General features: G+C 39.6%; 2 protein-coding genes across 2 annotated transcripts in view; both read right to left on the bottom strand.

Moving 5' to 3' along the window:
* The window catches only part of Stk31 (serine/threonine kinase 31), a 79049-nt gene extending 61379 nt beyond the window's left edge, over positions 1–17670 (bottom strand). The window contains exons 1-5 of the mRNA XM_057780210.1: positions 17621–17670; positions 14920–14966; positions 14782–14834; positions 10163–10261; positions 1839–1913 (exon numbers count right to left, since the gene is read on the bottom strand). Of these exons, the coding sequence (XP_057636193.1) occupies positions 1839–1913; positions 10163–10261; positions 14782–14834; positions 14920–14966; positions 17621–17670 (324 nt within the window). The remainder of the gene's footprint in view (positions 1–1838; positions 1914–10162; positions 10262–14781; positions 14835–14919; positions 14967–17620) is intronic.
* Positions 17671–21006: 3336 nt separating this feature from the next.
* On the bottom strand, positions 21007–21497 carry LOC130883352 (40S ribosomal protein S19). Its single transcript, XM_057783604.1, has one exon. The coding sequence runs from the start codon at positions 21466–21468 to the stop codon at positions 21031–21033; it is 438 nt and encodes a 145-aa protein (XP_057639587.1). The 5' UTR covers positions 21469–21497; the 3' UTR covers positions 21007–21030.
* Positions 21498–25180: the final 3683 nt, after the last annotated feature.

Genomic DNA, 25180 nt, shown 5'->3' with positions numbered 1-25180 from the left:
AAAGCCTGTTTTTTCCACAGGAAAAAAAATTATTTGACAAAATTAAACCCGCTCTGGCTAGATCTTCAAACTGACCAAATTCACCCTTACTTCCAGCCCTGCATCTATTTTAATTTACTCATTCTGGGTTTGTAGAGATGGCAAAGCAATTAAAAATGCTGGGGGCTCTTCCAGAAGACCCAAGTTCAGTTCCTGGCACCCACATTGGGACTCTCAACCATCTGTAACTCCAGTCCCAAGGAATCCAACACCTTCTGGCCTTTGTGGGCACTGCAAATGCACAACACACATACATACAAGCAGAGAGATAACTCCCATACACATACTTTCTTTAATTTTTAAAAACTTTATAAAAGTATATTATGAAGTTAATCATCATTTTGTGCCTTAATTTAAAATCTTAGTCAGTCCAAAAGGCAAGTGCAAAATATTTTTCAACTATCAAATTATGGGTAAGGTTATATTAGAAAATTCAGTTTTACAAAGACAAAACATCTATGGCAATATTAAATATTTTTAAAACACAAACCAATCAGAGAAATCATTAAATTGTTCTACTTAGCATTTATCAAGAAAAAATATTTTCCAAACACATACATTGTGAAATATATTTTAGGTCTAGAAAACAGATGTAGAAAAATTACTTAAGGAATGCCTGCAGAACTGTTTCCATGATCTCACAATGTACATTCTGCCCCCCAACAACTCTGCTGAAGAATCTTATCTCCCTTAGGAGGGGGTTTGTTGAGAAGAAAAAGAAATAGGGCTGGCAGGAGTGGGAGGAGAGTAAAACAGGATAATGGGGAGGATGAGTATTATCAAAGTAGATTTTTATATATGCAAGAAATTGTGAAATAAAAATATGTAAATAAATCTTCCACAAGCTTTCAATGTAAAAAATAAAACAGCTTGACACAAAAGAATTTATCACATTTAGCTTAAGGATTACAAGTGGAAAACCAATCTTTATTGTTAATAATATTTGACACCAAATACAAAATACAACTAACTTCAGGATCAAATAAATGTTTTTTTTCTATTCATCAATGTTAATAGGATGAACTTTAAAAGTTATTTTACAATTAACCATTAAGAGTAGGACTTAAAGAGCCAACTAACCTGCAAAAATAACCCACAAACTTTAACTTCTATTTTTTAATTTTCTTATTTTATTACTATTTATGTATATGGGTATTTTGTTGGCATGTATATATGTGTACCATGTGTGTACATGTTGCCTAAGGAGGCCAGACAAGGGCACTGTCCTAGAACTGAAATTACAGATGGTTGTAAGCCCATCATGTGAGTGCTAGAAACTGAACCCAGATCTTCAGGACAATCAGCCAGTGCTTTTAACCACTGTACCATCTACCTGTTTTTAGACAACCTGATGGTTGTACAGAAACTTAAATTCCGAAGACTATTCCTGAATCTTATCTAGTTTTAAGAAATTAATTTTTCATATTAGCAGAAAATATTTTTCATAAATTTTAAGTTTATTAAACTAGAAATTATCACTATGAATAAGCAATAATAGACTCAATAATCACCAAGTTTCAGAATCAAGGGCCAGCAAGGTGGCTTAGTAGGTGAGGATGCTTGCTGCTAAAGCTGATGACCTGAGCTCAATCTCAGGACCCAAAGGTGGTAGGAGAGAGCCAACTCCTCAGGCTGCCCTCAGGCCTCACAAATGCTATTCACTGTGGCACTCTTGTGCTCACATACATATGTGTGTACACACAAAAATAAATATTTTTAAAACTACATATTTTAAAAAGTTTTGGAACCAAAATAAACTTAAAACCTTAAGCCCAAAAACATGAATACATATTTCCTGCCTTATCATCACTGATGGTTTTTAGCACTTTGCATCTGTACCAACACTTATCTTCAGAAAACAATCCACCATAAATCTGCAGAAGAAAAAGAAACATTTGTCATTTTAATTAAAAGTACACTAAGTAGGTCAGGATATAAATTAGCACTGTGCACTACTGTGTGTAATAAACACAGTAACTTATCTAATCCTCCTGTGAAGCAGGTACTTTGTTTATACCACTATGTATCCAAAGTCATAGCCTTGTCTTTAGCAGAACCAAGAGTCAAACTTCTGATTCTCGAGTCCATTATACTAGTCTACCTCTTAGAAAGTAAATTTTAAAAAAGACCAAGACCACCTTCTGGTCTTCTGGGAGAGGACAATACTCAGCTATCACAATCATGTACTTGCACAACCACACATGACTATACTGAGTCTGTGCAAGCACGGGTCCCTCAACAGCCAGGCATACATTAAAGAGAGACCCAGGGAAGCCTATGCCGTTACTCTGGTTTTATCAAGGAATAGTCACTGCCTTTCAGTTGTGTACCTACTAGTGATCCCACTGGGCTCCAATGCTCACACATACTTCCCTGGTTAAACTAACTGGGCCACAAAACAATACCAAAAATCATAAATGTGGAAAGGGCCAGGTGAGGAAGAGGATGATAGGGCTGGTATGGAGAGAAAGTAACCAGAATACATTATATATGAACAAATGAAATTATCAAAAAACTAAATTAAATTTTAGGGCAACCTTCAGGACAAGAAAAATGCCATCCGATTTCTCAGAAAATTAGGAAACAACCTTCCTCAAGACCCACTAATACCATTTTTGGGTATATATCCAAAGGATGCTCAATCGTGCCACAAGGGCATGTGCTCAACTATGTTCATAGCAGCTTTGTCATAGCCAGAACCTGGAAACAACCTAAATGCCCCTCGACAGAAGAATGGATAAAGAAAATGTGGTATATTTACACAATGGAGTACCACACTGCAGAAAAAAAAATGACAGTTTGAATTTTGTAGGAAAATGGATGGAGCTAGAAAACATTATTTTGAGTGAGGTAACCCAGACCTGGAAAGACAATTATCACATGTACTCACTGATAGGTGGTTTTAAAACATAAAGCAAAGAAAGACAGCCTACAAACCATAATCCCAGAGAACTTAGACAACAATGCGGACACTAAGAGAGACATACATAGATCTAATCTACATGAGAAGTAGAAAGTAGAAAAAGACAAAATCTCCTGAGTAAATTGGGAGCATGGGGGACCTTGGGGAAGGGCTGAAGGGAGGAGGGGAGAGGCAGGGAGGGGAGCAGAGAAAAATGTAGAGCCCAATAAATATCAACTTAAAAAAAGTTAAAAAAGAAAAGAAAACTGCCATAAAGGAATGCAGAAATCCAAGGTAACTAACATGAAAGGTCTTAAAATCTCTCCTGCCCTACATGCCAGAACCCCAAGAACACGGAGGCTGCAGAGACCAACAGTTCCTACTTGCCCCTTACACACCTGGGAGCCTGCTAGAGCCAGAAGAATCAGAAGACATTACCTCTCAACTCAGCATAGCTGTGCCAGCAATTCTCCGTAAATATTCTTTTTATTGTATTCTTTTTATTTCTTATTCTCTATTATTTAATCTCCACTCTTGCATATACATCTTGTGATGATCTCCTTTTGTTCATATATTGCTCAAGTAGGTTTTAGTACTGTTGTCCACCAGTCTAATATAAAGCAATTTCTACTACACTTTTCTCCCACATCTTGGATAATGCCTCCTCTTATTCCTTCATCTTTATTACCTCTTCTTTTTACTTAATTACAACATTCCATAGATATAACCACCTCTATTATTTGTGGACCCTAACAGTACCACAATTTTCACGTCCTAGTTACTTTATACACCTTGATTTTTTTTCTTTTCACAATAAATCTATTATTGTGCTGGCTAGATTTATGTCAACTTGACACAAACTGTAGTCATCTGAGAGGAGGGAATCTCAATTGAGAAAATGTCCCTATAAGACAGTGGTTCTCAACCTTCCTAATGCTGTGATCCTTTACTAAAGTTCCTCATGTTGTGTTGACCTCCAACCATAGAATTATTTTCATTGCTACTTCATAACCTAATTTTAATATTCTTATGAATCATAATGTAAATATCTGATATTTCCAGTGGTCTTAGGTAACCCCTATGAAAGGATCGCAAACCACAGATTGAGAACCACTGCCATAATACCAGGTTTTAAGCCAGCCACAGAGAATTTTCTTAATTAGTGATTGATGGGAAAGGGCCCAGCTCATTGTGGGTGATGTCAACCCTGGGCTGGTGGTCCTAGGTTCTATAAGAAAGCAGACAGAACAAGCCATGAGGAGCAAACCACTCCATGGCCTCTGCATCAGCTCCTGCCTCTGAATTCCTGGGTGAGATCCTGTCCTGACTCCCTTCAACGATGAACAGCAATATGAAAACATAAGCAGAATGAGTTCTTTCCAACTGTCTTTTTGGCCACAGTGCTTCATTACAGCAATAGAAACCCTAACTAAGACAAATAATTAATCCTTATCCTTACCCACTCTACCTCCCTACCATTCCTAATTTTATTAACTAAAATCTGAGTACACTCCACACTATCCTTAGTTATTCATCTTCTAGCAGTTATGGAAGCCAAAGGGACCACTGTCATTAACTGGCTAGTTAGTTTCTCCATAATGATAATATCAAGTAACTGTGGTTTATCTTGAAGTTTTATATCCTGATAAGGAAGTAATACATAATTTATACCTAGCACCCTGAGCTCCTAACTGGGGAACTATTTTCTGAACTACACACTGAACACTACCACATCCAAGTCCCACAAAAACACTGCAAATACTTCAATTGAAAGAATACAAGTGATAGAAAAAAAATATAGCAAATGAATAGCATCACATACAAAAATTCAAACACAGTGACATAAGAAACACACACACACAAATAATCCTTCCAAATTTTACTAATCCTACAGCAATGGTATCTAACAAGAGTTAAATGAAATCACAGAGAGAGAGCTCAAAGAATGATTTTTTTTTTTTTTTTTTGATTTTTCGAGACAGGGTTTCTCCGTGGCTTTTGGTTCCTGTCCTGGAACTAGCTTCAAAGAATGATTATAATTATAGCCAAGGAAATCAAAGAAAACAAGCTCCTGACTGAGAATGCAAAACAGCTGAATGAAATGAGGAAGGCTAGGGCCTGGATAAGATATAAAGAAGAAATTCAGTAAGGAAAAATACTGAGAAAAAAAACAATGAAATGTTGGAAATTAAAAAAAAAAAAACAAAGTCAAATAAAAAGCTCTATGAAAAGTCTCACAAATAGAACAGATCAAGGAGAGAACGGATTATCTGTGCTTAAGGCAAGGTTGAGGAACTGGAACCATCAAACAAGGCAAAGTTAAAATAGGTAGCAGGAGGAATTCCAAAGTACAACTGGCACTCTAAAAAGACTAAATCTATGAGTAGGCATGGAAGACAGAAAATCTAGTTCTAAAGGCATAGAAAACAGTTTTAAGAAACCTAACAGAAACTTTCCCAGAATTAAGAAAAGAGGTGCCAATCCAGATACAATAGGCATTTACACCAAGACCAGAAAAGAACCTCACGTTGTCAAATTAATTAAAACTCCAAATATACAGGGCAAAAGTTGCAAGAGAGAAACACCACACCATAAATAAAGGCAGGCCCATCAAAGTAACAACAGATTATTCAATGGAACCTTAAAAGCCAGGAGGGCCTGAATAGGTTTATTTCAAATTCTGAAAAACTGCCAACTCATACTACTATACCAAACAAAGCTACCTATGATAATTCAAGGAAATTATAATCTTCCCATGATAAAAATTGGCTAAAGGAAATTATGACCACCATGCTAGCTGTATAGAAAATACTTTGAGAAATTCTTTGAACTGCAGAGAAAAAAAAATTCATGAAGCCACAGGAAAGGCTAAATATGTTATGAAATAACATACTGTTGAAAAACAACTGAGTCCTTGAAGAAATAAAGACATGAAAAAAATAAATTACTAGAATCAAATGAAAATGAAAACACAACATGCCAAAACCTGAAATATAATGAAAGCAATCCTAAGAGGCAACTGCATAGCTCTAAGTGCCTACATAAGAAATCAGAAAAATCTCAAGTAAATAAGTCAATTATTCACCTTAGAACCTGGACAAAGAACAACACATCAAATCACAATTCAATAGGTGAAAAGAAATCTTTAGGGCAGAAAATAGTGAAATGAGGAAAAAATAAAAAAAAAATTTGTTCTTTGAAAAGATAATAAAACTGACAAACCCTTAGCCAAACTAACCAAAAGAAAAAGAAAGATGACAATTGATAAAATAAGTGACCAAAAAGGAGTCATTACAGCAGCTACCAATGAGATCAGAAAATCATTAGGTCTAACCTTGAAAATATGCATTCACAAAATTAGAAATACTAAAATAAACTCATAAATTCCTAGATGCAAATGACATAACAAGTTAAGACAAAGTGAGATAAACAATGTAAACAGATCTGTAACAGTGAGTCTGAAGCAGTAATTTGAATTTTCTTAATTAAAAGAATTTCAGACCCAGATTCACTGATGAATTTTACCAAACCTTCAAGGAAGAACCACCACCAATTCTTCACAAACCTTACCATAAAGAAAGAAATAACATCACCCACTTCTTTTTACTAAGCTATTAGTACCCTGATACCAAAAGCAAATAAAGACACAATAACAAGAAAATCAGAGATGCCTGTGATGAAATTACACACACACACAAAAAAAAAAAAATTCTCAACAAAGTATTTGCACATTGAATTTAAGAACACATCCAAAAAATCACCCACCATGACCAAGTTACTCCAGAGATGAAGGGATAGCTTAGTATACATAAATCAACTCCCTATGACTAATTGGTCAAGGAAGCCCCAAAAAAGCAGAGGCTCATCATTGTAACTAGATGGTAAAACTATTGCCGCAGAACCAACATACTTTGGTTGCAGGGCACAGAGAAACCACAGCTTATCTGAAAACTTGTCCCTGCTTGTATCTTTCAAAGTGCCATAATGTGCTATACAGGCTACTGGGGAAGAAAAGTCATTCAAGGTACTACCCAGAAATAAATCCTGAACACTATAAAATGGCTTTACCAGGCAAGATGCAACAGTGGTAATAACCAACTGCTTTCTGATTGAATTTGAGGCCTGCTCCATAGGAGGGAACTCATGCCTGGTACCATTAACCTGGTCAAAAACCCACAGCTTGGAAGGCCATAGGGGAGAAGCTATTACTGCTGTTTTGTTAAACAGACATGAATTGTCAAACTGCCTCTAAATATGTATGTCCTGGTTCGTTTTTGTCAACTTGATACAAGCCAGAGCCATTCTGGAAGAGGGAACCTCAATTGAGAAGATGTCCCCCACAAGATTGGCCTGTGGGCAAACCTGTGGGACATTTTCTTGATTGATGGTTGATGTGGGAGGGCTCTGCTCACTGTACGTGGTGTCACCCCTCTGCAGGTGGTACTGAGATGTCTAAGTAGGCTAAGCAAGCCAGAAAGCAGTGCTCCTTCACGGTCTCTGCTTCTAGGTTCCTGCCTTGAGTTTCTGTCCTGACTTCACTTGATGTGATGGACTACAACTTGCAAGATGACATAAACTTTCCTTCTCAAGATGCTTTTGGTCATGGTATTTGACACAGCAATGGAAAGAAAACTAAGACAATTTATGTTTATAAAGACAGATTAGTGTTGCTTTCAACCTTGGCTAGAGAAGCTGTTTTCTGTAATGGGCAGCATTTGATGCAGCAACTCTATTAGTCCAAGTGCTAAGAATATGTGACTACTGAGTACTCTGCTCTACATGGAAAATCTCCACCAACCTCTAAGCAGAGAACATCATGGAAGAGAGGGGAGAAAGACTCTAGCAGCTAGAGATGGGGACAAGTGCTAGGAAATGATTCTCCTGGATATAACATGGCCCGTGCACTCACAAACTCACTCCAGCAGTTACCCACATCAGACTTAGCCATGATCAGTCAACATTCTAGAAGGGGGCACTAACTGGACTCAGTGGGTTACAAAAAGAAAGACTTAGAGGAGGAAAGTATAAAAATGAAAGGGGAACACACCATAGGATGTCTGGGAGGAGTGGGTAAAGGGATTTGGGGCTAGATAGAATCAAGAGGTATTATACACATATATGAAATTGTCAAAGAATAAATAGAGATATTTCAAAAGGGAAAAGAAACACCAGTAAAAAAAAATAAGTTAAAAAATAAATTTTAAAAAGAAAAAAAATATAAAAAAACAAAGTTTTAAAAGCATCTTACTGTTTTAAAAGCATCTTACTGCTTTAATATCTGAAAGAAAACAGGCAAAATATTTTTATACCTAAACATGCCAAGAATATTCTATTTAAGTCTAATATTGAACCTGGAATCCATAATTCCTGTGAGTAAAGAATGATTTTTATACCTTTTACTTTACATAAGGACATTAAAAACATTTTTACCAAGAAAACAAAACAAAACTCTCTCGTTTCTGTGTTCTTAATTAACTTCAAAGACACTAACAATTTTGGAGGTCAATGCACTATCAGCTTGCTGTGCATTTGCCTGTGTGAGTATAAAAAACAGTCACTTGTCACAGAGTTGAAGGTAACTTTTGATGAAAGCACTGATCCTCCATTGGGCCTACAGATGTCTAATTTGTGACTGGAACCAGAATGAAAGGCTTGGCATCTCTGTCTGTGTTCTTTAAGACTTTAACCTTTTGGTTATATGTGAAAATACCAGACCACAAAAGACACAGAAAAACATAGCACCCAAGTTCTTCAAAGATGTGGGCCTATTCACAGAAAAGAAGCATACTTCTTCCTGGTTTCTCTTCCTCATTATTCCTATACTGTAACTCCTTAGCTCCCTGGAGTCAAGAGGCTGAACTGCAAGCACAGACTCCACTTCTCCATTTTTTGGCCAATAAAGTTTTCTTTTCGTTACTCATTGTCTCTTGAATCATTTAATCAATCAACAGTAAAATCAAGTGCTTTCTGATGCATGGTTAACTGAATAAATTTAGACAATACTATTAATACCAAATTGAGACTTTAGTTTAATGATGTTTAATAAAAGAGCAAAAAAATTATAGTATGAATTTTGATCCTGCCTCAGCTCTACTGACATTTGTGACTGGATGGTTCTTTATTTGGAGGTGAAGAGCAGTACGGGATGTTTGCCATCATTCCCTTTGGCATCACCCAATAGATATCAGTAGCACCACTTCCAGTTAAGACAACCAAAAGCAATCTTCATTGTCAAATGTCTCCTAAAAGTAGAAGTGGAAGATACAAAACTCATTCCAGGGTTTTAACCACTTAAAAATATACATTCTCAGCTGAGATAATATTGTCTCCATGGAAACAAAAAGTAGATTTGGAGAAATACAGTACAAGGGAAATCTTAGTTATTACAATTGTTCACAAACCTCCTAAATTCCACCCTACATGACAACATACATAATTTATCAATAGTATGATATTATAATAACTTGTTGAAGAAGTCCAACTAAGAAAAGAATAGCCAAAGATGTTTCTTAGGAGGAAATAATGAAAAAAGTCAGAAAACTTAGCCAAAACAATTGAGCCCCAGCTTCAGTGACAGACCCTGTCTCACAAAAAGTAAAATGGAGAGCAACAGAAAAAGATACCCAATCTCTGGTCTCTAAACAAGTACAGGCGCTCACTCGCGCTCCCCCCCCTTGTGTGTGTGTATGTGTGTGTGTGTGTGTTTATCTCGCCCTTGCCTTTCCCTCTCACTCTGACCCCTTCTCCTCCCTCTCCTCTTCTCTCCTATCCTTCTTCCCCCATCTTTAAGTGAAGAGTTGAAGTAGGAAAGAGAAATCATCACATAATAAAAAAGAACACTAATCTAGATCAGATTTCAAGTGATATCCAGACGATAATCAAGTTAGGCACAGACTAGGAGCAAGTATTAGCCATACACATCTAAGACAAAAGTCTTACATCAACATAGAGGCTGAAGACGCAGCTCTGGTGGTAGAGGAGGGCTCACCTAACATGCACTAGACCCCACACTTGATCAAGAGTCATCCAGATTGTAGCTTATATCAGAATTCTTGACGATAGTTATTTTTAATTAGATAAATTTACTATTATTGTAGTTTTTGGAAATTCTTAAAAATTCTAAAAAAAAATCTGTCTTTCCAAATTCCAAAATCTGTAATTCTAGAATGTAGAAAAACAGACATATAAGATGAAATGGTTATATGCAGGAATAAAGCTTACCTTCTTAGGATCAAGATTCCCAAAAACTGAATTAGCATGAGGACAAACTTCAGATAATGAGCAACCGATCTTCATAATATCCTTATTTTTACTAACATTCTAAGAAGAAAACAGAAAAAGTATGAGATTCAATAAATTCTGTTGGTATTATATATAATTGAGGATTCTACTAAGCATGACACTTAAAAGGACTTTAGAGCACTGGGAATTAGATCAAATTCTTGTGCTATCATTTTATAATTCAAATAAATTCTTAGAAGAAATGATATTAAGCTACATGAAGTTTAATAGCAAGAAGCTCAGATCACATAGATAGAATTCAAATAAAGTTTTGTAGAGACACAAGAATAAAATATTCAGTGAAATCGGGCACTGGTGGTACACACTTTTAATCCTGGCACTTTGAAGACAGAGACAGGCAGATCTCTGTGAGTTTGAGGCCAGCCTGGTCTTCAGAGCTAGTTCCAGGGCAGGCTCCAAAGCTACAGAGAAACCCTATCTCAAAAAAAGAACAACAACAAAAAAAAAAAAAAAATCGGTCCCAGCACACACACACACAAAAAAAAAAAAAAAAAAAAAAAAATCCCACTAATTTTAAACTGAAGCATTAGAATCAGTTCTTGGAATCTGTAAATAAAGTTCAAGTATATCAAAGTTCCTGTCATTCACTATCAATACACAGACTACATAAATGGAAGTTCCTTTCAAAGAAAGAAACAGATGTGGGGAATGAATTAACATACCGTTAATCCCAGTACTCAGAGGCAGAGTCAGGCAGTCTACATAGTGAGTTCCAGGCCAACCAGCACTATACAGTGAGACTCATCTCAAAAATGCACACACACGGGGGGGGGGGGGGGGGGGGGATACAAAAAACTCAGGAAGGAGGGAGGGAGGGAGGGAGGGAGGGAGGGAGGGAGGGAGGGAGGGAGGGAGGGAGGGGGGAGGGAGGGAGGGAGGGAGGGAGGAGTTGTCATTCATCTGACTAAGAACACCAACAATCCTGAAGTAGTCTCTTTCAAGTGACTTATCTGGCAGAAATCAGGCAGGGGACGGAAACAACAGATCTTCACCCTGGCTTACCTCTGTTTCCAAATCTCTTTGTGTCTCTGATCTTATCTCACTCCTAACATCAAAAAGGTTTTATGATTTGCATTTTGGGAGCCTCAAGTTGATGGTTGGAATAATAAGTAGGTCAATTATACCAACCTGTTTTGATGAACAAAGTTTATTGGGTGACAACTGCATACCTTCTTTCAACATGCTGTCTATGGCAGCTTTTATACTACAGTGGTAGGGCTAACAGAGATGAATAGCTACAACAGAGAATGTATGACCCATTAAACATGTAATATTTGCTATCTGGTCATTTACAGTTCTGACTCCCAGTTTAGATCATAGCTCTATTTTTAATTTTTTTAGCTTATTTTATTCATATGTATCTCTGTGTCTGTTAGTGTTAGCAAGAGCGTGATTTGATCTCCTAAAGCTGGAGTTACAGGCAATTGTGAGCTGCCTGACATGGTACTAGAATTTAAACTAGCATCCTCTAGAAAAGCAATGAGAGTAATAATTTTAAACACTAAGCCATCTCTCCAGCCCAAATTTATTTTCATTTTATGGGTGTGAGTGTTTTGCCTTCATGTATCTATATTCAAAACATGTGCTTGGTGCCAAGGAGGGCAAAATTTGATCGTCAAAAGAAGACACCAAATCCCCGGAACTGGAATTACAGAGGGTGTGAGTTGTCCCTTAGGTGCTGGGAATGGACCATGGGTCCTTTGGAAGAGCAACAAAGCTCTTAGCCTCTAAGCCATCTCTCTAGTCCCCACAACCTGAAATTTAAACAACTAATGACAAAGATAAAAGGAAATCAAAGTCTGGAAATACACTAATACAAATAAAAAAAGATGCAATATAAGAAGAGGAGTATAAATATCTTGCTCATATTTTATGATATTTGTCAATTGTGTAAGTGCACTTTCTTCTAGCATTGGAAATGGAAGCCATAGCCTCCCTCACACATACTAGGCACATACTGTTCAACTAAACCACATCCCCATTCTTATGTTATTGAATAGGGTATGATTAAATATTTCAAGACAGCTGCAAACTCAAGGTCCTCTTGGTTCAGCCCCACAAGTACCTGAGATTACCCTGTCCAGTTTGCTGATTAGATTTTGAAACAATATTTTGGATATAATATGTTAAATAAAAATATGTATTAAAATGAATTTACCTATTCATCTTACTTATTCCGATATGGCTGCAAAACCTAGGTTTAATTACTCATAGGACTCACATTGTATTTCTAAAGTGATAGCACTAGTCTAGAAGAATTATTTTAGTACATATATATATAGTTACTATATAATGAACTTAAATGTATAATTTGTCTATCAGTGTAGGGCATCATTAAGGGGCACATGTGCTATTAATACACGACATAGACCCAGACCCACAACATGTGAGCACCATTTTAAAAGTGTGCACAGCTGGAAAGATGGCTCAGCTGTTAAGAGCTCTTATTGCTCTTCCAAAGGAATCAATTCAATTCCTAGCATCTACAGGGCAACTCACAATTGTCTGTAACTCCAGTTCCAGGGGATCAAATGCTCTCTTCTGACTCCATGAATACCAGACACACAAGTTGTGGACAGACGTAAAGAGTCAAAACACACATCCACAACTTAAAAAATAATAAAAATAAGTGCCATGTGGTGGTGGTGTACACCTTTAATCCCAGAACTCAGGAGGCAGAAAGAGGCAGGTGGATCTCTGTGAGCTTGAGGCCATGGCTTCCAAGAGCTAGTTCCAGGACAGCTAGGACTATTATACAAAGAAACCCTGTCTCTAAAACTAAAAAATTAAGAAATTAGTGCTTAAGTATAACTCACCACAAGTTCTAAATATTCTTTGGCTTTTAAGAACTTTTTGATTTTGTTAAAGATTTATTTATGTATACAGTGGTCAACCTGCATGTATGCCTGCACGTCAGAAGAGGGCACCAGATCTCATTATAGATGGTTGTGAGCCACCCTGTGGCTGCTGGGAGTTAAACTCAGGACCTCTGGAAAGACAGTCACTGCTCTTAACCTCTGAGTCATCTCCCCAGCCCAGTTTTTAAGAACTTTTAATCATAGTATTCTGTAGCTCCGTATAACTTCTATTTACACACTGTACACTTAGTCCCATCAAAAAGGAGTCCCCAAGCCATGGCAAGTGTAGATAAATGCAACTTTCTTCCCTCCCTTACCATGTACAGCTTGCAAAACCAAAAATCTATTGGTTGGGGTATATTAGAAAGATTCACCTCTTAAAATCTGAAACCCAAGAACTTTGGTGCTTAATTTTGTTTTGTTGTTGTTTTCTTGTTTTGTTGAGAAAGTCTATGTCAGCCTTGCTGTCCATGACTCAAATCTACCTGTCTCTGCCCCTCAAATGCTGGGATAAAAGGGTGTACTACCACACACATTTAACTTTGTATTTAAAACTGAATATACTTACCTGATTTTCAATCTGTCATTGATATCAGAAATATTTCATTATTTCTCCAAATTTCATAATTACATAAATATTTATCTTACATTAAAATTTATGCCATTAGAAAAAATGAATAGGGTTTTCTTTTTCATCTCCCAGTGTCTTGAGTATGGAGTTCTTCCTCTCCCTATCTTTATTCCTTTTACAATCTACCACCTTCTGATATGCTAGAAACTTTCAAGAAATGTCTTTGAAATGGCACAGGAGTATTCAGAATGGTCCCATATTTGACATATCATCTGATCTCCCCCACAATATAACTTCTTTTTTTTTTTTTTTTTTTTTTTTGGTTTTTCGAGACAGAAAAAAAAAAAAAAAAAAAAAAAAAAAAAAAAAACAACAAACTAGGCTGCCCAAGCCTCCAGCAATGGAACTGTTCACCTTTATACCAAGAAAATTGGGAAAACACGAAATTTCTGAGTGTGCCTTACACCTAGGCCAGCTGAGAAAGTGCTGCTGTGCGCCTTCTGAGGCCACCTGCTGATGCGTCTACAACTCCTGCACTGTCAGCAGGTCTGCTAGTCCCTGTGTGACAAACTGGTCCATGGCAGGATCAAGAATTTTGAATAGAGGTGTGGGTATGACAACAACATGTTTAATAAAATTCTCAAAGAATGAGAAAAATATTGTCAATGTATTAAAGGCACAAAAAAAGCCCCACACACAGGTCAGAAAGCTAAAATCTTTTTAATCAAGTTTTCTTTAATAATAATAAAAAAAAATGTTTTCAGGAAACAATCTTACAAAAGACCTCTAGATGGGGCTATAACTTCATAAATACAACAGTATGTGACTTCCTGACCCTACTGGATATAATTTTGAAGTCTCAATCTTGATAATTTTCTTATTTAATTCAGCTGTATTACAAGCATTTTATTCAACTTAGGAAAACTGCAAGTTGGGGTCATTTTGTCAGTTCTAAGTACGTCTTGTGCTACATGAGTTCATCAAGAGTGGTACTGATAATGAAAACAAAAAAATACATTTATTCTTAACTTTTTACTTTGTTTTTGTTAGGAAAGGCATGGCTAGAAAGGGGAAGGTAGAAAAGAGAAATCAACCACAATTCTATTTACCTGGGCCCAAAACGTCACTGCATCTTCTACATGACTTCCAACAACATCTTCAACTAAAATAAAATCACAATGCAAAACAAATCAGAACTTCATATCATCTAGCTCTTCCTCCCCCCCCATAATATTTAATGCCAGTACCTTTATTGTAATGTATATCTTCATCCATTTGGACAAGTCCTGAAAAACTAACAATTCAATACTTTGAATTAGATTTTAGTATCTATTAATAATGAAAAACTCTAAACCATCTATATTCAAATTCTTAAAAGTGTTTGTCCCTTATGGGGTTATCAAAACTCAAGCTCTATACTAAAAATTGCCTTACACGTATTTTCTTATGATTTTTATATTTGTTATGAATATATTGTAGTTTTAATATCAAAATGTATCATTTCTATCCCTATCATTATCATTAACCAAACTTTTACAGATTTACATATAAGATAATTCACTCACAGTTTGATCACTTATTTAAATCAATTCTTTGGAACAACATGGATACTCTTGTGTGTGCATGCATTCAAGTGCTGTGGGGGGGATGTTTTGTCTGCATGTATGTCTGTGGACCCTATGCACGCAGTACATGCTGAGGCCAGAAATGGGCTTCAGATCCACTGGAACTGGAGTTCAGCCGCTTGTAAACCACCATGTTAGTGCTTCTGTAGGACTAAGGGCCAACTTCTAACAAACCTCGCTGGCCCAAGTCTCAGCCTGGAGGAGGGGAAGTGAACCCCAATCCTCTGAAAAAGCAACCAGTGCTCTTAACTGCGGAGTCCTGCAGCCTCCATTAAATAAATAAATAAATAAATAAATAAATAAATAAATAAATAAATAAATAAATAAAAACAAAGAAATGCTACAACTGTCTGTGAGACAGGCTATTTGGTTTTTTTAAAATACCCTGGATTTAAAAACTGAAATACATCAAATTTTGCCTATTAAAAAATCATTTCATTACAATATTTTAACTGAAAAACATTTCAAAAGAAGTGTTTACTACTTTACAATTTTATTCTAAACACACCAGAAACCAATTTTCCACTCATGAATCTTAAAATGATACAAATACGTAATGTATTTCACTATTCAATTCCAACTGATTTTATTTCGTTCTCAAAAAAGGTACAGAAGATATATGTCACCAGCCTCCACCCTTCAAAGCTGTGGGGTTTTGGGGACCAGGGAGGTAAGAGGATTAGTCTGTCATCCAACTTTAAGGTAACTCTTCTACACATTACAATACACGGAAAAAAAATAATTTTTCGCAAAATTGCCTTTAAAACATAGAGTACATGTCATGTTTTATTTTTTATTTATTTATTTATTTATTTATTTATTTATTTATTTTGGTTTTTTGAGACACGGTTTCTCTGTGGTTTTGGAGCCTGTCCTGGAACTAGCTCTTGTAGACCAGGCTGGTCTCGAACTAACAGAGATCCGCCTGCCTCTGCCTCCCGAGTGCTGGGATTAAAGGCGTGCGCCACCACCGCCCAGCACATGTCATGTTTTAAAACACATTTTTGTGAGTTTTTAAATTATTCAAGAACATCTACATCAAAGTTTCAAATGCTCTCAACTATGAAAAGAAAAATTAACTCATAACAGAAAATAACAGGGCTTATCTATAAAAATTTAAAACTCGATTTTTGTTTAGCTTAAGTATTTTTGTTTTGTTTTGTTTTCCAAATAGTATCACAGAAACATCTTCAAATCAGGGATCCTTTACTACAGATCAAAAGGCAGTTTTAAAATTCAACTGTCTAGCCGGGTGGTGGTGGCGCACACCTTTAATTCCAGCACTCGGGAGGCAGAGGCAGGCGGATCTCTGTGAGTTCGAGACCAGCCTGGTCTACAAGAGCTAGTTCCAGGACAAGCTCCAAAACCACAGAAAAACCCTGTCTCGAAAAACCAAAAAAATAAATAAATAAAAATTCAACTGTCTAAGAAGCTGTAAAACAACGTTAGAATCTGCTTAGAGGAATAATTTCTCTGGAAAATACTCCTGTGTTTTGTTTTGCTTATTTTTTGAGACAGGGGCTCTCCGTGTAGCCCTCACTGTCCTGGAACTCCCTCTGTAGACCAGGCTGGCTGCGAACTCATAGAGATCCACCTGCCTCTGCCTCCCAAGCGCTGGGATTAAAGACACGCACCACCCCTAGCTGGCCACTGCCAGGTTCTTAGTTTAAAAAAAAAAAAAAAAGGCCGGGCGATGGTGGCGCACGCCTTTAATCCCAGCACTCGGGAGGCAGAGGCAGGCGGATCTCTGTGAGTTCGAGGCCAGCCTGGTCTACAAGAGCTAGTTCCAGGACAGGAACCAAAACCACAGAGAAACCCTGTCTCGAAAAACCAAAAAAAAGGTTGACTTTGGAAATCCTGCCACTTGTTTACACTGTTTTCTAGAATTACTTTAAGTCATTTTTAAAAGACTTGCCACGTAGTTTTTAGAAGCCGGAATGGCTGTAAGCACACGTGGACGACCGAATGGTGGGTCTAAATCTCATCCTGAAACAGACTAGGGAAGAAGCACAAGGAAGCCCCTCCACACTTGCTTTCTGGGGGGCTCCTCACCCCCTCCGGCCCTGGAAGGTGAAACCACCGCCGAATTTGCCACAGAAGGGGAAGAAATTTGTCCACACACTGGGTCTACTGGCACCTCACAGGGAAGCTGGGGTGCCGTCGAGTTCCTGCGGCAGGCGGCCCGAGGGCAGCGGGAGGCCCGGGGTGGGGTGGGGGCAGGGATAGGCCTCATCCTCGACGCGAACCCTAAAACTGCGACAGCGTGGACCGCACCGCCCTGGAAATGGCCCCCGTCACCCTCACCACCAGGACTACAACTAACCTCACACTTTCCGCCTCGGCCGGCCCAGCAAAAAGCCGCTGGCCCCACATGCCAGACGCTCCACCCGCCCGCCCGCCCGCCTCGCAGGCCAGCCCTCGGCGCGCTTGCTGACGCTTACCGCTCGAGCTTCCGCGCCTCGGGGTCCGCACTGCGCTTGCGCACCCGGTGCTGCGCCATGGCCGCTAGAGCGCGGCGGTAGTCATGTGGACCGGCCGCCGCTAGGCCTCGAGCTCCGCGAAGCTGGCTAGGCCGCACACGGCCGTGCACGCGGGTCCGAAAGCCGCTCGCCCCTGTGCGCTGGGAATTTATAGGACGGCTCCCCCGCACCTACCGTCCAATGGCCGCTTCCTCTCGCCAGGCGTCAGTGACGTAAGACCATGGCGTGGGGTTGCGTGGGTTTTCCTTTTTCGCGGGGATTTAAACTACAAAAAAAAAAAAGAACCACAAAAGAAGGAAAGAAAGAAAAATAGAGGAGGAAAGGGAGGGAGGAAGGATATTCTTTTCCCAAGGTGGAAAAGAGAATAACTTGCTAATTGACAGTGTCTTTTCATCGAAATAGCTTTACACACATTTGTCCCTGAACCTTTGCAGCCACGGCTAAGGTTGCAGGGATGGGGGAGGGTCTTTTTTCCTCAGGCCATTAAGAGGGGAAGGGAACTGATGTGGTTGAGCTATCAGGTACACGTGGCACAAATATTGCACAGCTGAAAACTGTCTCTAGTTGATTTATTTTGCAAAGCTGGGAACGGAACCCAAATCCTCTTGCAAGGTCAAACTACTGAGCTACACCCAGCCCTCCAGTTAATTTCTAAAGCTTGAAGTATAATTTGCATACATTGCAGATATCAATATTTAATATGTTAATTTTTGCGTGCCATGGAAGTCATCCTCCCAATAAAAATTTCCATCAACTTCAAAAGTTTCCTCATATCCATTCACAACAACATGGCTCTCCTTCCTTTTTCTTGATATTGAACATTAATTTTTATTTTCTGAAAGTGTTAACCGGATCATATATAATGATCATTTTACCTATCTTCTTTCAAATGGCATGGGTATTTTAAGATAATTTCATCTGTCTTTTATATATCACTAGCTTCTAACGTTTTATCCCCATGTACTAGTTCACTGTGGATGCATAACAGGTTTTCTACATTTCTGTGGGCATAGGAATTGTTTCCCATTTAGAATTGTTTCAATTAAAGTGCTATGATCTGCAGGTTTTTGTGTGAACGTATTTTTTTTTTTCATTTCTTTTGGGTTAATGTCACCCAGAGGATGGCTAAATGGTAGAAGTGTGTATAAAATATTGCCAGGCTGTTTAACAAAGAAGCCACGCTAATTTATACTACCATCAAAGTGTGATGGCCCCTGTCACAAGTAGCCCTCCTCTGACAGTGACCTCATGACATTCCAAAGCACCAGTGAGATACCCTCATGGCTTTTGGGTGTGTGCTTTGGTTTTACTCCTAATAAGAGCTCTTGCAGATGGATGCTTTTGTTCAACTTCCTACCTGCTTGACTGAGCCTGTTCTCTTGGTGACTGTCCTTCCTACAGAGCTCCTTACGAGGCATACCATGCTCCCTTTTCTGGGACCCATGGGTAGAAGGAATCCTTTAAACTCATATTTCTCTGTAATTTACCCAACATTATTGGAATCCTTCTTAAAGATTCCACATGGAGGACTCACTTCCCTGTTCCATGATTAATAAAAACCCAGAGACAGAAACTGGGGTTCAACCTAAAGGTCAGAAAAGCAAAACAGACAACCACTTCTACCTCAGTCCGAAATGGCAATCCTGCCCCCCAGGAATCTCAGAATGAGACTGTGTGAGAGCTGTCTCCTCCCATTTTATAATCCTCTCTAGTGCTGGGATTAAAGGTGTGCACCACTACTGCCCAGTTTCTATGGAAATGTGGCTACTGGGATTAAAGGTGTGTGTCACCACTGCCTAGTCTGTAAGGCTGGTCATTGTGACTGTTTTACTCTGAACTTCAGGCAAGCTTTATTTATTAAAATACAAATGAAGTATCACTACACTCCCCTCCCCCTCAGTGTTTTCCAAAGGATTTGTCTGTTTGCATTAGCAAAAATAAAGGAAGGTGAGGAATGGAATTATTTACATTTTTAGTAAGTATAGACTCTATGGGAATGGCAAAAGTTACAATCCTAAAATTCATAATTTGGGTCATCATCCCCTAACCCAATCACACCCACTGATCAGTCACGGCACAAGTTTACTGGCCTCAAAGGAAAAAATTCATCTGTATTGACTTCCTCTCATGTCTTCCTGCTTGTTTCAATTTATGATCTAATCTTTATTATTTCCTCTTTACTATTTAGTTCTCATTGTTATTTAACTCCACAGAATCACGGGTCTCACTGCAACATTTCCATGCATGCACATAATTGCCTTGATCTGGTTCACTCCCCATTGCCCTCCCTGATCCTCTTCCTCTTCCCTGACAGCCCTACTTTCACGTCTTTGTCTAGATTCTACACGAGAAACTTGTGTTTGTCTCTGTGAGTCCACCTTATTTCACTTAAAATGGTGGTTTCCTGTTCTATTCATCTTTCTACAAATGACAATTCTTCTCAAACTGAATAGTACTTCACGACATAAAACGAGGCATGATTCTTCAACCATCCCTTCCTTTGCTTATGGCCATCTAGAGTGAGTCCATACCAGCCATTGTGAAGAGTGTCATGGCATATATTGGTATGCAGGTATCTTCTATGATACAGTAACTTTGATTCTTTGGGGGTGTGGAATAGCTGAGTCAAACAGTAGTTCTATTTTTAGCTTTTGAAACTGTAAGACTTTATTTAAGACAATCCTGAAGCCATTTTGACAACTCTGAATCCTCTCAGCCTCCGTGCCATAGTGCTTCCCCTCCTCCCCTGGGAACCAAGGACCTAACAGCTACACTCGCACGTACTCAGTTCCTGAACAATTGCCCATATACATGTTTTGGTTCAGTCCCCTGGGAAACGGGGTCAAAATGACCTCTTACCTCACCTGATCTGGCAACAGCTCTCCAGTCAATTATTGGTAATAGCCCTTTCGAATAAGCCAATCAAAATAGTCAAAGAACAGCCCCCCTTGCTTCTGTGGCCCCTTTAAAAGTAGTCTGTGCCATCTATTCGGGGTCCCTCGGGTTCCCGAATGCTGGGGGACCCTGTCATGACAGAATTAATAAAATCCTCATGCTTTTGCATCGGCTGTGGTGTATGAGATGGTCTCTGGGGGCGACTCCTCCTCGGTGTTAGGACGCTGGAGTTCAACAAAACACCTCCAAACAGATCTCCAAAATGACTGTCAATTTGCATTCCAGCCAACAGTGTATCCCATCACATTTTTTTTTTATGAATGAGGCAAGGCAATTTATTAACCCAGCATCCTTTGTTCTAATGCTTCTTGTTGGCAGCTGCCACCTGTCCGGCAATCCTGTCCAGATCTCTCTGTCCCTGAGGTGTTAGCTTGCGGCCCCCATCTTGGTCCTTTTCCACCATTTTCAGTCCCTCCAGGGCTTGGAGAACGCGGCGGGCCACACTCTTGGAGCCTCTGCTGAAGTGGCTGGGCCTGACACCGTTTCTCTGCCGTCCTCCATAGATCTTGGTCATGGAGCCAACCCCGGCACCACCACGCAGGTACAGGTGCCGTGCTGTAGAGGCAGCTCGTGTGTAGAACCAGTTCTCATCATAGGGGGCAAGCTCTTTATGTTTGGCCAGCTTGACTGTGTCCACCCATTCGGGGACTTTCAGCTTCCCGGACTTTTTGAGGAAGGCTGCCAGAGCTCTCACGAACTCCTGCTGGTTAACGTCTTTTACAGTAACTCCAGGCATCGTGCGGCCTCCGCGCTGCTAGCCAGGGGAAAGGGCTCCCATCACATCTTCACCAGCGTTTTTGTCCTTTGCTTTCTCGATGATGCCCATTCGAAGAGAACTATTGCCGTCTCGGTGTTGCGTTGACTTGTGTTTCTCTCGAGGCTAAAAGTGTTGGGCATCTGTCATGTGTACGTCTTCGCAGGTTGGCATGTGCAGCTCATTTTCCAAGTACTGACTGGACTGCTTATCTTTCTATATTTTTCTACTTTCATAACAATGTCTGGACCCGCTAATTTGACAGTGTCCTTCTTTGCTGATTTAAATATTTGTTGTCCTAAGTTTTCCTATAAATACTACTTTAGCGACAACCCAGGAGTACTGTTTTCGTGGTCAGTTACTTTTAAGCACCCTTTTTTGAATGTCTAAACTTGAGACAAAGTATTGAATTCAAGTAATGAACACAGTTATGGAAGGATATAAAGCTAATTATTTGTCCAGTTCTAACTCAATTATGTTTTTTCATTTTTTATTGATAGGTAAGTGTGTAAAAATATACTTGAGAGTGAAAGTATAATATCAGATATGATGTGCCACAGCTTCAGCATTGAAAGGCTATTAGAACCATATAGAAGTTCATCAAGTTGTATAGTCTTTGAATCTAGTTAATTTTGGTAATAATTTTTTATTTGTAGTTTTTTATAATGAAGTGTAAAACATTTTTAAGTGCCCCATTTATTTGTGTACTTATTTATATAAATGTACGCTGAGTAACCCAACAGTGGCCGTCAGCATGCTTGAGAACCTGCCAGCTGCTCGGCCCACAAAGCTAGATAGATGCCTCAGCAGTCCAAGGCAAGGTGCTAAAGACCTGGAAGATTCCTGGACAGATGCTGATGTCCAGTCCACATTAGTAGGCCAAAGAAGCTTGTGTATGGTATCAGTCAAGAATGGAAGCAGAGCAACACAGCAGCAAGGAGGGAAAGCAGGTAGGCTACACTTTTCCCTTAGGTCTCTTGGCCATTACAAGACGCTGCCCACTTTGAGGAAGGGTCCTCTTCCCTCAGTTAATCCCTTCTGGAAATGCCCTCATAGACTCATCCAGAGGCAAGTCTCTTAGCTGATCCCAGATACCACCAAGATGACAATCAAGAGCAACCACTGCACCTGGCCACCAAAACAAGCTCCCCAGCTTTAAAAACAAAAATTAAAAAAAGAAAGGAAGGAAGAACTAGGAGTTGGGAAGGATCTACTGAGGAGGTAGCTCACTCAAACAGGAGAACGTGAGTTTGATCTCCAGCACCCCCCAAAACAAACAAAAGAAGCCAGGTGCAACAAGACCTGCTGGAACCCCAGTGCTAGAAGGGCAGAGCCTGGAGGATCATTGGGGTTGTGACCCTATCTCAAAGACCAAGGTCAATGGCTGCTGGGGAATGACACCCTCAGGCGACCTCTGTCCTCCATACACAGGGGTTGGCATTCCTACATGTGCATGTACACATAAAACTTTTTGTTAAAAAAAATACTCTTAACCAGTGGGCCAGAACATTTTTGGTCCTTTTGAATCTGTTAATGCACAGCCTGTGCCTTTGTGTCCTTGACTGAAAATGTATTAATCTTTATCCACTGAATAGTTAGTTGCTCTAGTAAATGTCTTCCCCAGAAAGATTTTTAGAGGATAGTAAGGATCCTTCCTGCACTGTGTGTGTGTCAGCTTGACACAAACTAGAGTCATCAGAGGAAGGAGCCTCAGCTGAGGAAATGCCTCCATGAGATCCAGCTGTAAGGCATTTTCTCATTTAGTGATTGATGGGGGAGGGTCCAGCCCATGGCAGGTGGTGCCATCCCTGGGCAGGTGGTCCTGAGTTCTATAAGAAAGCAGGCTGAGATAAAATGAACAAATGGGTCAAGACCATGATGGGGAAACCCACAGAAACAGCTGACCTGAGCCAGTGGGAGCTCACTGACTCTGGACTGACAGTAGGGGGACCTGCATAGGATCAAACTAGGCCCTCTGAATGTGGGTGACAGTTGTGTGGCTTGGGAAGTCTGTGGGGTCACTGGCAGTGGGACCAGAATTTAGCCCCAGTGCATGAACTGGCTTTTTGGAGCCCATTCCCTTTGGAAGAATACCTTGCTCACCTAGATACAGGGGTAAGGGCTTTGGTCTTGCCTCAACATGTGACAGACTTTGTTGACTCCCCATGCGAGACCTCACCCTCTCTGAGGAGTAAATGGGTGGTGAGATAGAGGGAAAGTAGGGTGTGTAGGAAGAGGGGAGAGAGGGGGGAACTAGGATTGGTATATAAAATATTGTTTTAAAAAATAAAATAAAATAAAATAAAGCAGCTTGAGCAAACCAGGGAAGCAAGCCAATAAACAGCAACCTCCAGGTTGCTCATCATCAGCTCCTGCCTCCAGGTTCCTGCCCTGTATGAGTTCCTGTCCTGACTTCCTTCATTTTGAACAGCAATGCTGAAGTGTAAGCCTAATAAACTCTTTCCTCCACAACTTGCTGCATGATCCTGGTGTTTTGTCACAGCAATAAAAACCCTAAGACATTTCCTAAAGGGATCTGGAATCTCCCTTCCTCCTAGAACCAGGACTGAACTGCTTTGGAACTGGTAAGTAGGTAAGAAATTGTGGAGTTTGTTTGTTTGGTTTTTTTTGTTGTTGTTTTTTTTTTCTGCTTTCATTACCAGAACTTACGTGAGCCTTCTGCTTGCCAATTACCAGTTTGGAATTTGGGTTTGTTGTATTTGAGAGATGAGGCAGGAGTAGCTATACACCGCAGATATCTTAACTGCCTTCCCTTTGTACCGTGAACTTATCTAATCAAACTCATGCCTTGTTGCCCGTTTAGTTACACTAAGCCTCTGATAATCAGATTCCCCCACTTGATATTCCATTATTGATCTGCTCTGACAGAATCCAGGATAAGGGCAGTATCTTCCACTAATTCTAAATTGTATTATTGGTCAGACCTGCTGAGTTGTTTCCAAGACATTCTCAGCTACTGCATAAGACCGTAGTGGTATCATCCAGGCCTTCCTAGAGAAGATTCAGACTATAGCTTCTCCAGTTTACTTTTCCAACATAATATTTTTTATTTTGGAATTTCACATAATACACCACAATAACACTCATTTCCCAGTCCCCCCAGATCTGCTCTCCCACCCTTGGACCCTCCCCAATAAAAGAAAAAATACACCAAGTCCAATTTGTGTAGCCCATATATTCATTGAAGCATGGTCAAACTCCTAGTAGCCAGCCCCTTACTGAGTCCACTGGGTGGTGATGGCACAGGCCTTTAATTAATCTCAGTATTTGGGAGGCAGAGGCAGGCAGATCTCTGTGAGTTTGCGACCAGCCTGGTCTACAAAGTGAGCTTCAGGACAGCCAGGAAACTCTACATACATACATACATACATACACACACACACACACACACACACACACACACACACACACATAACTGAGTCCTTCCCCAGCCCTTCCCCACGCCCACAGAAGTCATCAAGTGTGAAAGAGCTACACTTCAGATTTCAGAATCCCTATTGACAATTTTTAAGGACTCTCTTCAATGGCTTCCTGTCTAGACTGGGTTTGTTGTTGTTATTGTTTTTGTTGGGGGGGCGGTTAATCACAGAAGCCTTCAATGTCTCTCACTCTCAGTCATTCTGCAGTCAATCATGCCACTGCAAAAGAAGCTTTCTTGTGCAGAACAGCCAGC

This window comes from Chionomys nivalis, chromosome 1 (genome assembly GCF_950005125.1).
Source record: "Chionomys nivalis chromosome 1, mChiNiv1.1, whole genome shotgun sequence".
Taxonomy (NCBI): Eukaryota; Metazoa; Chordata; class Mammalia; order Rodentia; family Cricetidae; genus Chionomys; species Chionomys nivalis.
The sequence above is the reverse complement of the archived record's forward strand: the minus strand, read 5'-3'. Positions and strand labels throughout refer to the sequence as shown.